A 24,329-nucleotide genomic window follows, 5' to 3' on the forward strand; every position below is an offset into this window, starting at 1 on the left:
CACTTGCATAGCATACGGACAGAATATTCGCGTATAAGTGTCGTCTAATTTTAATTCTTGTAAAAATCGAATTTTTTTAATGTGTATTTTACCATAATGTTCAAAATTGGAGGGCCGACTGCTTATTAATCCACTACTGAGATAAGAAATAAGAGAAAAATGCTGATTATAATATTTTATATTTAATTATCTGTTATAGAATATTTTATTCAATTTTTTTGTTACCTATTACAATTAGCTTCCAATGCTCAAGTTTATTCTGTATGAGTAGATGATCCTCCAATCCTGCGCATGGTATAAGACTCGAGTACATTAAGAGTATCGTTTTAGCTTAAGTTTTCAGTCACAAAGGATGAAAGTGATATAGATTTTTTTTTTTAAATCATTGTATAGCACGGATCAAGTGCAATGTATTTCGTTTTACCATATATAATACTCATCAATGTTTCTTTCATTCTCTCTACTGTACTCGGAGTCTCTTTTTGTGAGGGTGCAACCAGATGCTAGTCAATGTGGTTGTACGTGATTTAAATTGACAAAGTTACCCACCATTCTTCAGAGTCACTTCTATCACTTTGTTAAGAGAAAAAGAACTATTTATTCTTATTCTTTGATTATGCTCTGGTTGCATTCACTTAGAGCATAGTGTATATTTTATATTATTATCGTAAAGATAATTTAATTTTTTTTATACAACTGTTTTATTTTTGTTTGTTTTTTTTTTAAATGAAATAATAGGAGCGCGTATCCTCTCCTCCAGTTCTTGTTTTGAAATCAAACTTTTTATTATTTTTTTGTGTAAAAATTTATAATTGTATATATACAAGTATAAATAATGTTACGTTATATTTAAAGAAAATAGGATTATATTCGATATATTGCTCAACTTTTGAGTAGATTTCTTCTTAAATCGCGCTTAATAATTTTTATTTTATCGACTTTTTTCTTTCGTATCTAAATCTATATTTAGATTTTGTGTTCATTCGAAGGAAAAGGTATTTAAAATATAAGAAAAAGAAAATGAATGAGATAGAATATATTTGGAACACATTGTTAAGGAAGGACGATGCTTAGATCGACGAGTATTTCTCATTCTTGTTCTCTTCTTTTTTTTTTTTAATCCATGTGTATTTATCGAGTGTCTTGATACTGCCATTTAACTTCTATGATCTATTTGTCTTCGAATTCAAAACAATTAGGATCCACCCATTTAATCGTTAAAACTCCTTGCTGCTTGAATTCCATTGCACGTATGAAGTAATATTAGAAAGTAGAAATTTTGCTTAAGGAGACAGTGTCCAAAAAGCTTTGCCAGAATTTGGTGCCAACTCCCATTATTATTCCAATCTTATCATTTATTCTTCGTAACATCTTGGCTCCTCGTTAACACCGAGTTTCTTGGCAAATGTTTCTGTGCTCGAAAATTTTCTCTGTACCCTTAGGAAACGATGTCAAGATGGTTATTAACATTTTTTTAATAAACGAGATTTTTAATTAAAATATTCTGAATTATTTGTGATCATGTACGAATTTAATCTTCAACAAATATGATTACAAGCAGGAGAAATTTTATCATTTCTTTTTTTTCGCTTGTTCAATAAATTATTGAAAAATTGAATTGAAAAATATTATAAAGAGTAAAATTTTTTGTTGAAATGAAAAAATGAAAATTAAATAATTGGAATTTAACATTTAATTTAATTACAAAGATACTAGTCAAAGATTGAGAAATATGTTAATGGGGGATGATCTTCTGAAAATTCGATTGATTTCATCCAGGCTATAGCTTCCATAAATGGAATACTTGGTTTTCAGACAGCAACTGGAGTTAACTAGGCCCTAAACTAAGACGATATCGCACACCATTGTTGTTCATACATTAATTGTATCAGGATTATGGATGATTTTAAAATTTACATTCTGTCTCATAATAATCCATAGATTTTATTGTGATTAATCCATGCTCTTGTGAATTATCCACAGAATTAATTCTTAACTACTATGGTTCTGAAGTATCCCAATAACAAAATTAATTCTGAATTTATGAGGTTTATTTATAACAAAGGTTTATAACAAAGTTGATTCTAATTAATCATTGTATAATAATTGTAAGATAACATCATGTGTTATTTGAGAATTATACAATGAGTTTAATAGACTGAGAATGTTAATGCAATAGTACTAGAAATTTAAAAATAAAAAGATTTATACAAGATATAATATTATTGATGTAATATTTACAATAATCTAATATATGAAACAGTTTCTTATATAAATTTCATTTTTTTAAAAATATGAAGTTGCATAAACATTCTCAATCTACTTACAACATTAGAGGGGTACTCTAACATCTTAGATTAGCAGTTAAGAATTAAACACAACCGTAATAAAAAGACAAAGATGAATAAACGTTGAAAGAGAAATCATCAAATAGTAATGATCATAAAGAGTAAAGTTCAATCAACTTTCAGTCATATAATCTACGTAAAAATATCAGGTTTCTTAGGTGGTTAGCATAGTCGATTATAGTGTTGGAAATATGTAGCTTAATTACGGTGTTTCCCAAACGTCTTCGAACTATTTGTAAAGTATAGAACAAACACAGAGGCATCGCCATCGTTGACATCTCGTGTTGATCCTCGGCCAAAGGAAACGTGCAGTTTTAAATGTTTAACGTTTGTAGAAATATCGAATGATAAAGATTCGATATTAAATTCAGGGGAATCGTTGTATCGAAAATCGTTGGTTTTTGATACGTCCATTGTGGAATTTTGAGGGGATAAGATCTGTGTCTAGGGCCTAGATCAAGATGGATTTTTTTTAATCCTAAAAGTTCTAAGATCTATAGGATGTTCAGGATCTTTTACGATTTCTAGAACTTTTAGGTTTCGAAGATTTTTGGATCTTTAAGATTTTTAAGACCTAAGATTTTTTAGGATCTCTAGGATCTCGATAACCTTTAGAATCTTCAGGATTTGGATGAATCTTAGGAATCTTTATGATTTCTAGAACCTGTGAAATATTAAGGATTTTTAAGATTTCTAGATATTTTAGAATCTTTAAAGATTTCTTAGATTTCTAGGAATTTTAGAATCTCTAAGAATCGTTTAGAATCACAAGAATATTCAGGAACTTTAAGATTTCTCTAACTAAAGTATCCCTAGATTTTCGATGATCGCCAAGACTTTTAAGATTTAAAAAAAATTTCTAGGCTTTTTAAAATTTTTAAAACAATTAGAATGTCAAAGATCTCGAACAATAAGACTTATAGAAATTCCAAGATCTCTGAAATTTATATAATCTTTACAATCTGTAAATTTTTTAAAGAATTTTTAAAACTTTTAAATTCTCTTAGAATTTTTTATTTATTTTAAATAAAATCTAACATTTCTATAGTGTTTGATGATTCTCAAAAATTCTTTGGATTTTGGAAGAATCTTTAAGATTTTTAAAATCTGAAACATTTCTTACTTATATTTCGCATTTTTGCAAAATTTATGATCCCTAAAAATTTTAATGATCTTCACAGAAAATTTAGAGTCGTAAAGATTTTTTTGGAATCTTTAGAATTTTGAAAATTTCTAAAATTTCCCTAAGATCTTTGGAATTTTTATAAGTTCCAGAACTTCTAGGATCCGTAAGATTTTTATGATCTCAAGAATCTTGGGAAAACAATCTAGTTAGCCCATTTAGGCCCTTGAGAATACGCCGCGACACACATAGACACGACTGCTCGTCCATCAACAGAAACAGGACAAAGAGATTTTATTGTTCGATTAACGTATGATTTTTTTCTCTTTTTTCCTTTCTGTTTTAAAATTATCGACGAGATTGATTGAAGTTTTTTTATTAATTCGTAACTCGCGTGGCGTGGCCAGAGCGATTGTATCTGGCGATTTAACGTTTAAGAAATACTTAACGTAATCTATAAGTAGGTAGGTATATTATAATAAACGAGTATAGCTTGCAACAACAACAATTTTTCTAGGACACAATCGAAAATATTTATTTTTATTCAATCGTAAGCGTAAGGGTAACTCTTTGATAAAACGATAAAAAAAAAAAAATAAAATAAAAAGAAATAAAATGAAATGAAATGAAATGAAATAAAATAAAATAATTGAAGGAAAAAATGGTGAAATATTAATTATTAGAATACAACGGAGAGAGAGAGAGAGAGAGAGAGAGAGAGAGAGAGAGAGAAGAGAGAAAGAGAAAAGGAGAGTGTAAGAGAGGGAGAGTATGTGATGAAATATGTATGTACAGTGAGAGTCAAAAGTGAGAGTACACATCTTGAAGACAAAGAATTTATTTGATAAATCTTACATTGTATAAATTTGAAAAGATAAAAACAATTTATTATAAATATAAATTAATAATGTAAAAAGTATAAGTATTCCTAATGTATCATATTTGAGATTGTATGATATCTTATGTAATAATAATTATTACTTATTATACAATATAATAATTTGTATACATATATAAAACGAGTTTGATTATATTTATTAACGATTATATAAATTATTTTTAGCAAATAGTTTTACCGAACAATTTTATAATTTAATAAATATCATTTTTTCAAATGTACTATTACACTTTTCACTCTTAACTACACGTTTCTCGGATTTCTTTCTCTCTCTCTCTCTCTCTCTCTCGTATACAGCTCCTTTTAAAACACAAGTACTACATACCCAAACACAATTTAACACAAACATATATCCACATTTTAACACGTGTGCTCCCATTTGTGTGTTACACACGTGTGACAATTCACCCGGTGATAATTGCGTGCAGGATATTATCACTGCCTTGTTGTAATACTTCTCATTAACGCCATCTGTTAGGAAGAGAGGAAACAACTCCAATTGTCAGGGTTCACGGTCTTTCTCGCGTTTCAAGTGGAAATGACCCGTCACTGGCCCGGCTTGGGATTCGTTCTTCGAATAAGATTCTAAAGATACACGACGGTGTGCTAAATACTTTTGTCGCGTTTTTAAATACCGATGATCGTGAAATATATTTACGTACCGTCCTCTCTAGATTGAAAACGAATAGATTTTTTTTCTTCTTTAGTATATGCAGAATTTTTTTATTTTTAATATTGAATGGATCATTATATAATTTAAATTGAAATTTTAAGAAATGCAAGAGATACACATTGCATTATGTTTATACTTTAAATTGTTTATTTCTAGTGAGAAAATTCGTTTCTAGATAGTTAGTAGAGGGATTCGATGTAATTCTCGCTAATAGAAAATAAATTTTTGAAAATGACGTTCAATTGAAATTTCTTTGAAACTCTTATTCCTCGACAATTTTTAAATTTTCTTATTTTTTTTTTAAACTAAAGAAATAATTAAAAATAAAATTTGATTTCATTAAAGTTTCCTAAAACATAATATTATTAATAACATTTTTCAAACTTCTTCCTTCTTCCTGAGAAAAAAATTTTCTCTTCTCTTCTAGTTTTTTTCTAGATAAAAATAATCCTATAATAAAAATAAATAATCCTAAAAGAATTATTCTAGTCATAAAGATTTCATCGATTCAATTAATCAATGATGGAAGAATGGATCGAAAGGAATTAATGTACATGCATTCCTTGACATTTGGAGTTCTCTTCCGTTTTTTAAAATAACATGAGCTTGATAACGATTCTCGTGTCTTGTCATTCATATGTACATAATGGAAATACCAGTTGAGCCCCCACAAAAAATGGCTTCCGTGTATTTAATGTACAATCAATTTTTTTTTTTTTTTCTTTCTCTTTATAATGACTTACGTTACGTGTAAGTATATATGGAAAAAGGTTAAGAGCAAATTCTTCCAGTAATGTAAAGAAATCGAAGCTTGTGTATATTTGTCGTTTATCGATTGGTAGTAATCGATCAAAATGGTTTCAAAATTCCAACGACGAGTTTTCAATTATTGGTTGAAATGATATAAATAAATAAATAAATAATTTTTGACTTGAGATAAAAATTTAATATGTGCATAATAATATATGTTCAATTTTGAAAAATTGAATAAGAAATAATAAATGGAAGGATAGGTGTATTAGGTCATTCTGAATTTTTTTTAATAAATTTTCAAAAATTTAGAAAATCAAAATTTTAAAGTGATTTTGTCAAGAATTAAAATCTTAACAATATATAAATTTCTCTGAAATTGAATTATTCAAAAGTAAAATTTAAATTTTCTAAAACAAATCGAATATTTTGTATATTTTTTTTTTTTTTAATGAAATCTGTTTCTAAATATTGTTTTAAACTTAAAGAATTTATATAAACTAAAAATTTAACACTACGTTAAGAAAAAAGTACATTGTAGTTTATTCGTATTTGCAAGAAAGATTGCCATGTGATTTGGATAATGGATACATGATCCCAAAACATGTGGCATCAATGTGATACATTTATTTAATTTTTGTATAGAAATAAAGGAAACGTACATAGTGTTAAATTGCATATTTCTACATAATAATTTTCCATCAAATTGAGAGAATTTTTTAAAAGTATATATTTTCATTAAAGATTATCTATTTAATTTTTTTAAAACTGTTTTTTTATCATACTATAACAATAATTTCACGTAGAATTTATGTTATTTTAGGCAATTCAATAATTATCTTTCGAAATTAAATTAGGATAAATCATAAAAATAGTACGATCTAGTAAACGTATCGTTATCAAAAGAACAAATCACGTGTTTTCTAAATTTTTATCGTAGACACGTACAATGAAGCGTCGATTGAATATTTATAAATTATCAAAAAAACTTGTCGTGTTATAGAATAAATTATTTTAGATTATTTGGATCATATTAGGATTATTTATAAATGTAAATTTACAAATTACTTTTCAAAATTTAATGGAAGATTTTCTTATCCTTCTCCATGCGATTCGTCAGAAATAAAAGATGATAGAAATATTTAAAAACTCTGTCCCAATGAAACTCCAATTAATTTTTCTTTAAAATTTAATATTCGTAATATTCGTTTTTTTCTAACTATTCTTCCATATATCCTCACGTTCATAAATACAACATTGCTCGGTTAATTGTCGTGCAAAATTATCTCTTCAAATTCTTACAATTTCTCCCGATAATTCTTCGATCTCTGCGACAGTGATTCGGGCATACCTTTTCGAATCTTCGAACGGCTCGAACGATTGCAAGACTGGTTCATATTTTCCAGGGGGAAAAACGTGAAAGTGAAAATTTACTAGATTGTTTAAGCGAATAGAATGGTGAATTGACTAGTAATAAGAGAAAGTGCATGAATGTGTTGGTTCGCGTGAGAGAAGAATTTCAACAAATGTATACTCGTATTTTTCTGCTAGAAAATTCAAATTATGAAATTATAGGAAACTTATAGGAAAAAGGAGAAAGGTTAAAACCCGATCATTAGGCATGTGAGCGTATAGAGGGAGTGGAACAAAATTGTATTGTATCATGCTGAACGAGACAGATATTGTTTAAATAAAATTGATATACACAAAGTTTTTTCATTCTTTTAAATTATTGCTTATAATATAAATTTAAGGTATTAGATAAAATATATATCCAATATAATACCTAATATCCATTATAACGATACGTACACATATATTTTAATATTCATGGACAATTCTCTATTTTTAATTCTTGTTTCTTTCATTTCACATTCAAAACTTCCAAACTTCCATTCGTTTCACATTTCATTCCTCCTTCCCACAAATCCCAATTATTCCCTAATTATTATAGCCTTATATATATCAAATCTTAATACCAACCCTCACCAATTTTTATTCATTTCTCCGTTACACACATAATTCTTACCATCCCCCTTTTTCCCTTCTTCTTCTAATTATATTCACAACTTCCAACTCGTAATCCACTCGTTCGCGCGTATAAATCTCAATCCCCTTGTTATACGAACATATCCTCCAGCTCTTCAGGGGGCTAACAACCGTCACCAAATTCCCTGCTCCTCCAAATTTTTAAAATAAGCTCATCTCATTCCTAGACGCAGGATCGTCCTTAATTAACGTTTCGCCGATCATCTCTCCCCCATTCAATCCAAACTTTACACTTTCCAAGCCCAGCATTTCATCGTGGAGCAAGGGGCGCGTAAACACGGTTCCAGGGCGTTTCCCAAATCCTTCGGGGTGGGACAAAGGGTTTTAATAAAATGTCGACATCAAACGAGTCGTGGGATGGTGGTTCAGGTAGGACAGGATATTAAGCCATCCGCGACAGAATTTCGGGGTGGAGGGGGAAAGATCTCTGGACGAGACGGCTTATACTTCCTGTCCTATCTTCCTCCCTTTCATCTTAGAGACAGTTTTCATCCCGCAAACGGACTGCGTGGAATGCGTGTATCCTCGAAGGATCGACGAATCAAATTAACCCTTGGATCTGTGGAGATAAAAGAGGGAGGCCTCTCCATTAACTGGAATCGAGGATTTGAATTTGGAATCCATAGAAAAATTTTCCTATTCCTCCTCTTATCTTTTATTGATTTTCTTTTTTTCTTTGTTGATATTTAATTTTTGCGTCATCATTTTTACGTTTGTTACGTTTTATTTTTCACGATTTTTCACGATAAATGGTTTGGCTGATCCTCTAGTTTTTTTTTCTTCGTCGTTCTTCGATGGTTTTTTCCCTAATTTTTATTCTTCCCGTGTATTCTCATTTTTAAAATATTATAATGTCGTTAATCAGTTAAACATTTTAAAGTTATCTTCTCTATTTGGCTTGTTGTTTTATTATTATTTTGTAGATTTGTAATTTATACAAAATGAATTGAATACATGTAAATTGAGTTTTCAACAGATTCTTGAATACGAATAATAATAAGTTTCATTTGATTCGTTTTAAAATTTGATATTTCTAGAAGTTTTTAGGGAAAAGTCGATTTTTGCAGATCCAGGGAATTTCATATTTCATATGTTGTTATGCGATTTCCAGTGTCAGACCAATGTTTTATTTTTCTTTTGTAACATATTAAAACGTAAGAGTACAACAAAAATATCGATTGAAACCTACTTATTAAATTATAAATTAATTTAGATTATTTATAACTTAATAAACACGCTTCAACAATTATATTCTCATCAACTTTTCTGTTTATTTTCACTGTTTAGAATCGATTTTCCAAACGAAACATAAAACTAACATCTTGTACATTTACCAGTTAAATCCATCAACCGGGTCAAACATTCTTAAACGAGAATAAAAAGAACCAAAAAAAAAAAAAAAAAAAATCAGTGGATGTTGACCGAAAGATTATTCGAAAAATTAGCAGGAAACGAGAAACCGAGTTTGTCCAATAAAAATTGAAACGATCCTCCTCAAATATTTTCTCAAAAAAAAAAAAAAAAAAAGAAAGAAAGAAAGAAAGAGGAACCACTAGATGCTGAACAAGCGATATCCGGAAACTCGTTTTTCACGAAGTCGAGAGGTTAGGCTAGGTTAGGAATTGACACGCCGATTTTTCTGCAAACGCGATCCCCATTGTTCCTCTTGTTACTTGGATGTTTTCTACCATCATCCGTCTGCTCTTTTCACCATTTCATTTCATCCCTGGCTTATCGTATCGTCAGCAAATGACTCGCCCGCTTTATAACAATCGTCGTTGTTATCCCTGTTTGAAAAAAAATAAGATCTCTCGATGATAATGAAATGTAATGGCGCACAGTTTACATCTATTGAAATTTCGTATCGAATTATTATGTATATAGCTATAAAGCAATTATTTAATTAATTCGTTGGAAAAATTTTTCTGTTGAAAAACACACGAAAAATATAATAATAATTGTTCGAAATTACACGAAATTCAAATTAATTATTCACTTCGCTTCAAATTTACATCAAATATCTTTTCTCCTCTTTGATTTTAATTACGATTCTCGAAAACGAAATAAATCGAGCCAAAATTATTCGAATCGAAATATCGAAAAGTACAGTGTTAATTTCGATTGCTGGTCAATCTCTTACAACAAATTATATAGTTGGAAAAAGCTTAGACGCGTGTTAAGGCGAATGGTTACTTTGAAGCGTATAGGATCTTGAAAGAGCTCGGCTCAAAGACATGTCATGGCTGGGAAGTGCGTTTGATTAAATTTTAAATTAATTTCCAGCCGTGAGTCCGGGAAGTTGAATAAATTTTGTATCACGGAATATGAAACATTGCAACCAGATCTGATATATATATATAGTGTACGATAACAGGAATAATTTCTAAATACCGTGTTTTAAACTTATTCTGCCTCGTAATTTCATATCCGAAATTTCGCGAAATTTCACGGATAATAAAATATAAAAGAAAAGAAGAAATTCAATTGAAAATACAAAAATTAAATAAGGAATAAAATAGGTTCGTAAAAAAACAAAATGATCCTCGGTAAAATAAATGATAAAATACCTACCTGAACAGTGGATAGTGAAAAATATAATACAAAGAATAATTTACAACAGATAAGTTGTTTAGGTTTGAGTAAAAAGTTGGAATCGTGAAATTTTTCTCTGTAGAAAGAATCGTGATATTGTAACCAAGTCGAGGAACAAGCTTGAAGGATCTATTTTCAAATTAGATTTTTAAAAAATTTTTATTTTTCGTGTAATAATCAAATTATCCTGTCATAATGATTATCATCGTATCGTATGTTATTATAAAGTTATTAAATGTTCTGTTATTTATTGACACGAATCTCATTATTAATTACAGTTATTGATACAATCATAATTCTGCACCGTGTTGTTTGCGTTACACGTCCGATATCTCGGATTACAAACGATCGATTTCATGTGTATCATGCGTTATTTTCATAAAGGATGAGTGTTTCGATGGGGAAGAGGGCGGTTGGATTATGATAACGCGGTATAATATCTACAATGGGATGGGATTTAGCCTGTACATGTAGAATTTCTTTGTCAGAGAATCCGATTAATCTCGAATTCGGTTCTGTTTCTCGATGCCTATTCAACGAAACATTAACGTATTGTACAACGAAGAATTGATAGAATATTTTTTTGTTCAAACTCAGAAGCGACTTCAACCCATCGTCATTTCTATTAATTGTCCTCTGTCTTTTGCTTTTCTGCATCCACTTCCTTTCAAAATTCTTACGAATTGAAAAGTATGAGGTTGTCAATTTTGCCCATTTGAAGATGTCAAAGATTATGATGAACAAGTTTAGTATAACAATAATCTAATCATATATTTCCATCAAATTTACATATTAATTTTTACACAAAAATTTCAAAATTGGAAATTTAATTTACCACCAATTTCGAATCAGAAAATAAAAATTTAATGCAAAAAAAAAAAAAAAAATTTCGAAAAGTAAAATATTCAACAAACCTTCGAGCACGAAACATCAACACACGTGTTACACGTATCATATTTTGCGTTGTTGCCTTCGAAGCTCGCATCATCCGTTTTACCACCACTCCCCTCTTCCCCCTCCATTCACACAGCGAACATTCCTCGGCGGAATATCTCCATATCCGTGAAAGTCCCCAAGATCACAGCGATTTTACGTGGATAAATTTCTATCACCGTTGCTCCGCACACAACGCAGCCTTCGTTTTGTCTCGTATCGAAGTTATATAATCGGCCGTTTTAATCCGTGCGTTCGATCGGCGGGATGAAAGCAAATATTTTCATTGTTTCGGAAACAATATCGGCGATGAAAATCATGCGCGAATAACGAGATAGATTGGACGCGGTTTCGAAGGAAAAAAGAAGAAAAATAATATTCTAAAAATAATATCCTCCCCCTCCCCTCCCCCCTTCTCTTCTTTTTTAATCTTTATATATGCGTTGAAGAAAATGATATTCTTTTGGTTGGAGGACGATATTTGGACGAGCTTCGAATAAATATTGTAAATATTGTGGGTATCGAGAAATTATTTTTTTTTCGCGAAATTATTAATTAGGCGATTTGTATTATATTTGGTGTATTGATATAATTTCGTTTTATCGATCATTTTTATTCGTCGAGTGAAATTTGATTTTAACTTTACACCGGGAGAGTAATTTGTAAAAAATTGTTCTCGTAAATTTGATTTTCCTATTCAAATTTTCAACCGTATAATTATATTTCGCGGATTTTACACGTGATCTGTAAATTCTGCGATTGCATTACGAGGCTGCAAAATTAATTCTTGCGTGTATTCGTAAAAATAGTGATTTTTATTAAATATTGTTAAAAATAATTCGTTCTGGAATTATCTGGAATACGACGCGTAATTTTACAGAAGAATATTTTATTATTGAAATGATTCCTTGATTATTATTATTTTTAAAAATTATCCATCATCCATTTATTCATTCGCTTTATCAATGGCGCATGAATTTCGTTCGACGAACTTCAAAATTGCTCGAGCTTCAAAAAATCGAGGTGAATCGTCCAATTAGTCGACGAGAAGTGTAGCCGAGGAATATTCAGTGAATTTTTCCTACGGAATTTTCTTCCTTTATCTTCTCTCTCTCTCTCTTCTTTTCGTTATATGCGATATGTATTCATCTCGTGTTAGTTGTTATTCTTCAAAAAATAGATAAAAAATTATTATTATTATTGTTATATTTTTGTCTGAATAAAAATCAATTTTGCTAAAATTTTTAATAATATGCAAAACAATAACTTTAAAATTTTATTATTTATTCGATTTATTTGATGATATTAATATGACTAATTTCTATACTTTTTGCATGTTTCTATCGAGTTCGAAATGTCTAGAAATTTAGAAAGATCACGTGTTGCTTCTTGTATATTTTAATCCTTAAATACACTTTTTGTTTTTCTTTGATGATAAGTTTTAAATAAATTAAATAATCATTCGAAAAAACCTATTATAATTTAAATAAATAAAATTAACATTTTGTCATTTATGAAACTTTCAACGAAAGTAGCTGCGATGTATCGTTCTAATATGTTATCCCTGATAAACGTGTTTTATATACGGTTAAACGGTTAAACGATTTTTTAAAATAAATTTGTTAAACAAATATATGCAACACGCGATGAATAAAAACGAATTGAAAAGGAAAAAGAACAAAAGATATAATAACATTATAAAACAAAAACGGAAAGAGCAAAATTATTTATCGACGATACGAGATATTATTTGCAATAATTGAATCGTTTTCTCGGTGGACAGATTTCCATGGTGAGAGATATTAAAGCCACGGGCAGAGAGAAAAGCGTTTTCGCGCGGTAATTATGCGAATCCGTTTGTCTGATCCTGAGAACCGAACAGATGCTCACCCTCGGCGATTTAGTATTAAAACAATTCGCCTCGCTGCCGGCGATGCTTGCTCGCCAAACTTTCAGTAATTCATCTCTCAATATTGTTGCTGCGATATTTTCACGCTCGACCAATTCCTAAAAAAAAGAGCTGAAATATCGTTTCAAAACGAATGAAGGGAGAGGGAGAAGCGGGAGGAGAAACTGTTTTAACAGTTCGTCATATGAACGTCAGGATAGCAGAATGTGCGATTAACTTCGAAAAATCGAAAAGGAGCTTTCTAGCTTTGGATGTTGATTTTCGATCGGTACAAAAAAACAATTGTAAAACGCAGAGAAACTCAAAATAGTTGTGCACACTCAGTTGTATAACAGTAGTATCGAATGATTGTGCATTATATATATTTCTTGATGAAAAACTTTATGACGCGCTTCGATAGTTTCACGAGAACTAACCTAAAAACGCGTTACAGTTAGTTTTTAACAAAATCTCATATTTCCATGAGATCGCGCTAAAATTTTCCATCTCCGTATAATCCTCGCCTATTTAACTAATCTCTCGAGCCGTTGAGATATTACTAATTCCTTCAGAAGCCGAAACTTCCGTCTAACTTTTGAACGAATCGCGAACACCCGCCGCTTCTAATTCCAACAATTTGGCACGACAGCCACTCGCTAATTCCTGAAAACTGGATCGCTCGTGCTGCCAATAGCATCGTTCGTTAATTACATCGAGCGACCCGTTCGTTCTTTCTTTCTAGTGCACGTCCAATCTCGCGGAGCATCCGTTCTTTTGGGGAAAGATGGCGTCCTCCAGATGTCGCTTTATCGAAACATGGCGCGCATGCGTAATATCGTGTTTTCAGAAGAAAAAGTAGGATATCGAGAAAAGTTTTTATGGTAAAAGGATATTTATAAATTGATAGTTTTTTTTATCAAAATAATGGGATAATAAGGATTGCAACCTGTATCTGAGTTTTAAAATTATGTAAGTTTAAAGTTTTGAAATTTTTAAGATGCAGTTAGTTTGGAAAACTTCTACTTTTTATGGTTAGGAACTATATATATGTGGGTTATCTTGCAGATTTTATACTATAATAATATTCAATGCCTGTTTGGAATCAATTTTGTCATATTTTTATATTCTTTGTTAGAAATTTATTAAATTTATTTCGAATTATTAGGAATAGAATGATTAAAATTCAAGTTTTAATGTGTACAATATGTAATATATATTATAAATGCTTTTTATTACTGGTCATTTTATTAATATAGAAATTAAGAAAGATATTTTCAAATTAATAAATAATTATAGTGATTTATCTATATAAAGTTGTTGCGAAGAAATTAATTTATCAATTTTTATTATATTTCGTTATTAATTAATTAATAAAATTAATCCTCGATTGTGTGATATGACATTTATTATTTAATTTTCCGTAATATTAGTTAAAACTTATAATTTATTAAAACTTTCTAAAATAATATTTTACGACAAAGTTAGTCCGTCTAGTGGTGATATGAAAGTTTTATTTAGTGCAGTGTTTAAATTGCAGTCTGTGTGGGAAACATAATTCAGTACTGATGATAACTTTTTCTCCTAATTTCGTTAAAATAAAATATTAAATATCATATAATTTTCACGATAAACAGAGAAATCTCTAGAATTTCATACTAAGCAATATATAAATATATGAATTTTTATATTATTTATATTTTTGCTGTTTTTATATATTTTTAGAAAAAATAAATTATTAAACTTTTATGTATATAGATTAATTTTCATATAACATTTATTCGCGAGTTTTCAAAGATTTTTCCAATTATCATAATATATTTTATAATATAATAAATTCATAAGTTGGTGGATAATAAACAAGCTGACAAGCAACCAACTAACTGTACATATTTGACTTCTTTCATCTTAGAGGCTGAAAGAGCAAAGGCAGACCTTCCCTGCACCCACTCTTAGCACAAAGAAAATTACTTTCATCATTCTCAAAAGCGAGGAGCAGACAAGCCGTGCAACGAAGTGGATAATTCTATCATGGTCCACCTTGAAGAGGTACTGGAAGCTATCCTCAAGACGTCGATGGCCGGTTCATCCGGTGAGTAACGATATTTTATGGCTTACCAAACGAATTTCAATATAGATATACTTGCTTTCCATATTTGTATGTTGCGTTTCACACGTTTGCTTGTGAAATATCTATACCACGATTATCAAAAGATTGGCGATTTTTATGTTTAATTGAAAAATCTAGAAAGATCCTCACTTGGAACATAGATTGATAACAGAGGTATTCAATTATTCACAAATTCTGATTCAATTTACAAACTTTTTCAATTTCGAATCAACAATTCTATATACTCTCAAAATTATTATTTTCCAAAATTTCAAAATAATTCCAAAATAAAAAGGTTAATAAAACTGCAAACTTTCTAATTATTCTATTCTTCAATTATTTTTGGCAAAATTATTTTAATTTATAAATAAACATAAAATATAATGTTCCAAAGTTCAATAAAACTGCAAATTTAAAATTCCAAAAATAAAAAAATCGCAAAATTGCCAAATAAAATAATCTTTTCTCAATTTCTACGTTACGAATTATTTCCTTTCCAATCGCAAATGAAACGTCGAAAATTCATCTTTCTCTAGCGATTTGTGCACGAGATTCACGAGTTCTCACCATCGAAACGTGTCGATTTTTCCAAACACCAGTTTTCCCTCGCGGAATATTAAAGTCATGCAGTGTCCTGCAAGATACGCAGGCTGCACTCGAATAACTTGGCCAATTAAAATCTGGGTCGTTGAACGTTTTCCACTGTCCTGGCCAACCGCGACCCATAAACCATTCGTAACTATCTTTTCGTTCCAGTTTGAACATTATCTTATTCATTACGAAGAACGGTCTGGTTTAATGATAACATGTTGCATCGTATGATTGATTTTCGTTAAAGTTTTTAATTAACAATTACTTTTTAACTTGTGTTTTTTCATTTCATTATTTATTTATCTATTTATTGTATACACTCTTTTTTGGCTTTATATTTGTTTTTACAAATTCGTTTTGATATCGAAAATTTTTCAATATTGACCATTAGTATTTTTAAATATTTTTAAATTTTTAGGAAAATCTATAGAGAATAATTTTAGTGACTTTGCCTTATGTGGATTTTCAGATCCAAAAGGTTAAATAAATATGGATTCATGAAATTTCAAAGTAGTATTTTAAAAAATTTCAATAGTATATTTTTCGAAATATATATATTTTTAAATTGGAAAAAATAAATTGGATGAGATATTGAAGAAATTGAAATTATTCGCATTGTTATTTTTTTTTCATATACGTATAAATTCTTTTTGTACGTATAAATTCTTTTTTATAGAAAGTGTTTGGTAAGATTAAGGGATGTAGGAGGAAGATGGCGTGTTGTCGGTGAGAGGCTTTAGAATTCCAAACTCGAGAACTAAGTGACCCTTTATCCACGGATATCATGTAAATTTATTCTGCGAATTTAAATCGACTTTGTTTCCGACGAATATTTTATTCACCTCGAATATTGTCATATCTTTTTCCCACTTTATTTTTATTTTTATAGTTATTTGAGATAATTCTTCACCTGTGGAATCCCTCTTGAAATTACTCCTCGTCTTATTTCTTTATCTTCATATGATATAAATCATCAGACCAATCAAAAGAAAGAAATCAAACGTCAAAATCAAAATCAATTTAATTTAATCACAATTAAATTATCAAACAGTTCGAGTAATTCCGTTCAAGATATTTTAAGAATTTACAAACTTTTTTTTTAAATAAGAAAAAAGGAAAATAAATTTTATAAAGTGTGAATATGAATGTTTTATTTTATAAAAATATATGCCAAGTAATACATACGTGAATCTTAATTTCTTTTGAATTGAAATCATTGGAGTAATTGAGTGTTCAAACCACTGTTTAATGAGATTTAATGCACTCGTAGACGCTTAACACCGTCTTTGTAACGAAGCTTCTTTTCTCGAGTGATTCTGTTCTGGGATCAGGAAAGCTCGTTTCTTATCGCGTTTCAACGATCGTGATAACTTTCTCGCTAAAACTTATCCCCCTAAAGTTTCGAGCAACGAGTTTCAAAGTTTCAAAACGTATGCTTGTAAAATTAATCATTGTGGATCTCGAAGATTGGTAATAAACTTACCGTTGAATTTATAATATTGCTCTGCAACAACGATAGTTCGCCATTCTCTTAGAAAAACTGTTGTTTTTTATAAAAATTTCTTTTTTTTGTATCTCGAACGAAAGAAAAGATTATTTGGAATCAATTATAACACTAAATTTTTATAGGATTAAAAACTTTCAAATGTTTTACGAAGAGTATCGAAAAATACTTTCCAAACTCTAATGTAAAATATTTTCAAAAATTCTCATAAATAACTTTCTCACTTTTTCAATTTCAAAGAAAAAAATTTCCAATTTCAACTTCTCAATAAAAAAAAAAAATGTTCAATATAAAATATTTTCCCCAAAAATCACATTACACAAGGTTACTCTCTAGTGTTTTCAACTTTATTTTTTTCGATTAAAGGTATAAAAATATTCCCCAGACACTAGTTCGAAACGAAAAAATTCCTAAAAGTTTGACATTCATAACGATGACAAACACCCGTAATCGCAAATGGTTTGAAACACATTCTAGATTCATGAAATAAAGATACGAAAGAGATATTCAAAGTGCACGAAGTGGAAACGTTCAAAGGGAGGTTTTTCATAAAATATTCAATAGGTTAAGTGGTAGCGGTAGCAAAGAGAAATAACAATTTCTAACCGTCTATCGGACGACGAGGGGGAAGGTTGGTGGAATTGTTAGTTGTTTCACCGGTAGATGTGTAGGAGATATGGCCCTCTTGCCTTCGAGAGACACATTTGGTTATTAAACGACCGGAACCGTCGTTTTCAAACGTCGACAACAACAGTGGCGTTGCATTGTTCGTAGCATGGCACACAGGCGCATCGTGATTTAAGTTCGGTCGTAATTCGGTTGCTTTTCCGGTGCTTCGTTCAAAACTTTCCGGGTCGTACCCGGTTGGAATTCTGTTCGTGAAATGAAAGAGCTTTTTACGTTTCTGCCTTTCCCCAGACATGAATTGAACCATTGTATTTCGATTTTGTAAGGATTTCAGTTTTCTTCCATTTCTTTGCTCCCTCTTCCGGAAGAATCGAGACGTAGAGAGTGGAAGAGAGGAATCTGAGATTTCTGAATTTTCTTTTGAATCCGTCCTGTTCGAGGAATGTATAATTTTAAATCTTCGTCGTATGGAAAATATATAGTTGTAGATTTAATTATGTTCGATAACTCATTTTATTTATCTTTTTTTTTTTTAGGTTATGTTCGTGTAAATATTATTAGGTTGTTATATAATTTATAGGTTATGTTTGATGATGAATTATAATGATATGAATTGAAATATTCTTCACTTTCTTTTTCAAATTATAAATATCAATTTTAAATCTAATTCGTTTGACAAAATTATAGGTTAGGTTTAATTATACTTGACAACTTATTTTATTTATCTTTTTTTCCGGTTTTTATTTCATTAGACTGAAATATTTTAGATATTTAGGAATGTATAACGAAATTTCTGAATCCGTGTTGATTGAAGACTTCATCACAGTATTGGTTTGATCCATTTCTATTTGTATTAAGAACTACCTGCAACCCGTAACTTTTGAAATTATCCATGAATATTCTATAGAAACTCAAACGACCGAACTTTAAATCAACTATATGAATAAAACTTGTACAAACACGAAATTATCATAAAACATCTAAATGAATGAAACCTTAAATGGAAACGAACCAATTATTATATTATAAACAGTTGAACACTAATCAACGGAATAACAATATTAGTTTAATCAATTTAACAAACATTCGAATAAACTAATCGAGAACAAACGTCCAAATTCTCCAAAATTGTTCCTTCCAGTCACGACACATTTCTGTAATACAATTATCGATTCTATAATACAAATCGTGGATCAGATTAGGAGTTAGTGAATGCTCGTTAACTGGAACGATCGAACATTTTACGAATAATTTCATTTTAATCGAACGAATCCTTTATTTAAAACTCACTGACCCACCTCTCGAAATTACCAGTTCGAAATCTCGATCCAACACCTCGACTTCTCGAGTGTTTATCGATTCGAAGAACACGAGGGAAAGAGAGAGAGAGAGAGAGAAAGAGAGAGAGAAGTGCACCGGTGCGAGTATTGGGATTTAAATAGCGGTGATGCACCTTGGAATGCGGCAGAGATGACACCGCTGAGATCTGCCGAAGTCGAGGTTGTTCACCTGTCGCGATTATTTGAATTATTCTCATCGATCAGAAATTTGGCAGCTGGATCGTTGAGTTATGTTTCGATGAGGATGGAAGCAAGTTTGATCATTTCTTCGTGTGAAAAAGCTCGAATTTTAACGTAGAAAGTTTACGCGTAGAGACGATTATTGCTCGACGGGTTGCTCGATGACAGGCAGCTAACTTTTACATTTTTTTGCCTTGTAATGCGATGATTAAATTTGAAGATTTGATTCGCATATGGTTGTGCTTAGATGGATTATTTCTTCCAATGAAAAATTTAGATAAGTTTCGAAGATTTCTTCGATGAAAAAGCTCGGATTTTAATAGAAAGATTGTTGCTCGGCGGGTTGCTCGACGACAGGCAGCTAACTTTTGCATCTCTGTTTTTCACGATCCCATATATTAATTTGATTTAATTTGATGGATATGCATGTGATTTGAATTTTGACAAGTGTGAAAGTGTTTGGTCAGTCTTTTTCATCTTCACTCGTTATAATTTCACTCGTTGTAATTACCTCTCTCAGAATATAGATATTCAATTAACGATTATTCGTTCAAACTCTTAATAAGAAAATAATTCAATGAGGTAAAAAAAAAAAAAAAAAAGAAATGAAATGTTCGTTTAAATCTTATAATATGAAATAACTGTATCGGTTTTAAACTGTTCGTTAAAAAAGGAATCAGGTCGATTATATAGGGAAGAATCTTAGGACAGATAGATTGGAAAAGAAAATCCGTGGAAGTTTTGAAGTGGTAGTTGGATCGCAACGATGCTTAAGGGACTAATTAATTAGGAGTTTTAATTAACCAACGCCTGGTAATTGAACGTAATTAGCTGCTGACATGCAGCCAGACTGGGGAAAACGGTATTATAAATAGTTTGTCGTAGTTCCCTGTGAAATTCCCTGTATAGAAGGGAATTATACTTATTTCAAAATCCTATAAAATGATGATGTGCATCGAATTGATATAACAATTGCTTTCAAAAATTTACAATTATAATTATATAGAGAGAAACATTCGTTTAGATTATTTGCTCCTTCAAAATTTTGGATAGAATGGAACAAACTTTTTTCGAATTACTCAAAATTATTCAAATTATTACAACAATTAAATTTAATTAAAGTCGAAAATTTAAAAGTTAAGTTCGTTAAGTTCGATAAAAATTTAAAATCTCTTTCGATGCATTAAAAATTTATTTTTTCCAATTATTTCGTTAATTATCGTTCAAATAACATCTCCAGCAAATAAATAAATTTCGAATATCAAGGATTAATAATTTAACTCGTATCCAGTGGATATAAAATTAAATTCTTCTCAATTAGATACGTTCAATCTCTCTTTATGTTACTCACTTTACTTTCTCGAAAAGCTCGGTTGCCAAAAGTGTTTTCTTAAAGCTTGAAAAACAACTACGAAACGAAAAGTTTACGAACAACAGGGAGACAGAAGTTGAGAGAATACAAACCAGATGTTTCTCCAGATGTTTCGCGGCAATTAACGAAATGAAAATTGTCATTGTGACGATACGAATTTTCAACAAGCGGGAAACCATTTTCCTCCTTTTACTTACCGGATGGTAAGAGGGGAGAGGAAGAATCGATACTCGAAATCCCTGCCCGATTTTCCGCAACGAATGACTCGCAATTTTTCTCCGCCTTCTCCATTGTTTCAGACAATGTTTGAACCTGTCCTCGAAAAATTACGGGACGACACAATTGCGGTAATCAGGGGGAATTTCACGGACAATGCTTGACGGGAACACGGCCGGATAATTATCTTCCTCGAACTCGATTCCGAATTCCATGGATTTAATTGCCGGTTACTATGTTTTTACGTCGAATTTTTTCCTTCTTTTTTCTTATTTCCCCTTCTTTAAATTCAATTACGCTTAATCGATTAACTGTACGCTCTGAGAAGATTGGGATTTTATTCCTGTGAAAAAGATAATCGTGAGTAAGAAATTTGAATTTGAAATGAAAATTGATATTTGATTTAAATTTAATTATTTTTTTTTTTTTTGGAGGATTATTGAATTTTTATTTTATCCTTTCGAAAGAGAATGTTGCGATTAATTTATGATTAGGGGATAAGTAATAAAAAATTTGAAATGAAAATTGATATTTATCATATAATTTAATTACTTTTTACTGGCAATTGATCGACATCGGAGGAATTTGTATTTTGAAATAAATGTTGCGATCAATTCGAGGATGTACAATTAATTAACTATTGCGCTATGATGAAAAATTTAAACGAAAAAAAAGAAAAAGTTATTTAAGGAAACCGACGTCACGTCAACGGCCTCAAGGCTTTCATTTCTCGAGCATCGAAAGGATGGTTTTAATTTTTTCGAAAACACGGTGGAACGCAGCTCATCCGCGGGGACAAAACGTTGGTAAATATTTGCCGACGGCACAATGGCGGACAGAGGGGTGGTGGACGCGAACGAGGGCACGCTCGACGATGGATTCCAATTCGTTGGTTAATTTTAATATACAAAGAGCGAGTCGATTCGTAACGAAAAACGAATTAGCGCCGCCATTTCCATCCCTCGGCCGATGACCATTTTTTTGTATTTTATATTTCGTTTTGTCCTCGAATCTTTTAGGTCGTCGTGCATCGTTGAAAAACTAGAGGGGGGATCGGTCCAGAGATCGGCGAATAGAACTTTTGCCTCGTTTGTTTTTCTTCTTCTTTTCTCCTTTTTTCCCCCCTCCCCTTTTTGTCTCATCGATTATCGATGGCCGTTCTTTTTTTTGAACACCTTCGATTTCTCCAAATTATTTTTGATTAAGGAAAAATTATATATAATAATTTGACACTTCCCTCGATGGAATAACCTCACACTTCGAGCGAATATCGAATCTTAATTTAAAAGTCAATTTAAATTTTTTGTAAATTTGTTTATTTTCCAAAAATTGCGTCATCTCGTTTCGCTCGATAAAAAGAATTCGTAACGTATTACGAATATAATTTTAAAACTTTGGACAAAATTTTTATTTCGAATCGCCCTCCTCGATTTATTCTGTGTATATATCTTTCTCTCTCTCTCTCTCTCTCTCTCTCTCTAAAAATTGGAATTTAATTTATTGCCAATCTTCCAAAGTGCCATCAACGCACCATCATCCACCACCGCTCTTTCGAAGAGAGCAAAGCCAAAATAATTGCCATTTCTCCAAAACTTGTCCGCATGTTCTACAACGCTCTGCTTAGTCAGCCATGATGATCCACTTGCACGTAAATTTAGACCCTCCATCACCATCAAATCCCTCACCCTCACCCGCGCGGGAACGTTATTTTAGCGCGACATTTGCCATTTCGTCGGCGACGCTCCAAGCCTTCTTTCACGAAACTCTGAACTCGAAGCTTGCCCGTGAAATAAAGAGTATCGCGGCGAGGCCATCATTGATAGAATCCTTTGTCAATGGACAACCCCTTTCTCGGGAGAAGCAGGATTTATGGCTGGACGTTTGACGAAGCGCTTAGAAATCTTCCTTCCCTTCTTCCTTCTTTCTTTTTGGCAGGGTGGATCTTTGAGGATTACGTTGGGGGAGGAAATTTCTTTTCGAAAGAAAATTGTTATTTCTTTTTCTTCGATCGATCGTGTTTCCTTAAAGAATTTAATAATAATTATGATGATGATGTAACAAGAGTGTAACTGAAGATAAGATTGGAACGGAATAATCATTAATCCTTGTTGTGAAATTTAATAGAGGAAAATAATAAATTTTAAGTAGACATGGGAAGAAGAAGATAGAAATCTAGGGAAAAATAAAATTTATCCCTAGTAGAATTCCCCAGATCCGTACGTAATAAATAACAAAACTAAACGAAGCTAAATCTTGTGAAACACAATTTTCCCAAAATATTTTTTCATCGAACCGCTCCATTCCTCCTTTTCAATCCAATCGTGTTTCGCGAGTCGAACATTTATTCGCTACATCCAAGCGTGGATGGATAACACATATAAACGAATATTAATATTCTTTTTTTTCTTTTTTTTTTTCAATCGTGAAATAGGCGCGATACTCTTTCTTTTTTTCCTCCCCGCATTCAAAGGGGTGGAAAAAACGGCGACCATGTTTTGGAATCCCTCCCCCTCCCCCCTCCGATTATTTCGTTAACGAGGGGCTCTCTCGCAGGCAGGCAGACATATTTCCACGTACGTGCGCGTGAGCGTGTATGAAATTTTCATTTCAGATCGTTCCTTTGACTCTTACGGTTTTATGAATGGCCGCCATCCCTTGTGAAAACATAGCCGGATGATACGTGGATATGCAAACGTGTTAGCTAATCGATATTTAGGTATCTCTCGTTGTGTAACGTTAATTAAACTTGCTCTCGTAATCGCGTTCAAAGCGGTTGGAAATCATTATCATTCTCGATGTAGCAGAATTTTTCCCCCCCCCCCCCCGCCCTTAAAGAGGGATTTATTTTTCATTCTTTTTGATTCGTTTTGGGAAATTCGCTTGCGATGAAAAGGGGAGAAATTTTTAATTTTCGCTCAATTATTTTGGAAAATAAAATGTGTTCATAGGAATTCGAAGAACAGTAATATATAATGGTAATAATTCGAGTCGTTAATTTGATTAGGAATTTTAATTTAATTTAGCATTATAGATTTGCAATTTACGAGCGAGGAATGTACACCTGTACGCAATTAATTTGCCATTTGCATCGCTTAACGATGAAGAACACCCACAATGTAATTTGTCATTTCGTTTACC

The 24,329-nt window shown here is 31.0% G+C and overlaps 1 protein-coding gene across 1 annotated transcript in view; it reads left to right on the plus strand.

Annotated features, from left to right (window-relative positions):
* LOC116414802 (uncharacterized) overlaps window positions 1-24,329 on the plus strand; it is a 121,442-nt gene that overhangs the window by 2,235 nt on the left and 94,878 nt on the right. Inside the window, exon 2 of the mRNA XM_031918026.2 lies at window positions 15,164-15,343. Within this exon, the coding sequence (XP_031773886.2) occupies window positions 15,164-15,343 (180 nt within the window). The remainder of the gene's footprint in view (window positions 1-15,163; window positions 15,344-24,329) is intronic.

Source organism: Apis florea, unplaced genomic scaffold (assembly GCF_048593485.1).
Source record: "Apis florea isolate Af1SG1 unplaced genomic scaffold, ASM4859348v1 contig_2272_pilon, whole genome shotgun sequence".
Taxonomy (NCBI): domain Eukaryota; kingdom Metazoa; phylum Arthropoda; class Insecta; order Hymenoptera; family Apidae; genus Apis; species Apis florea.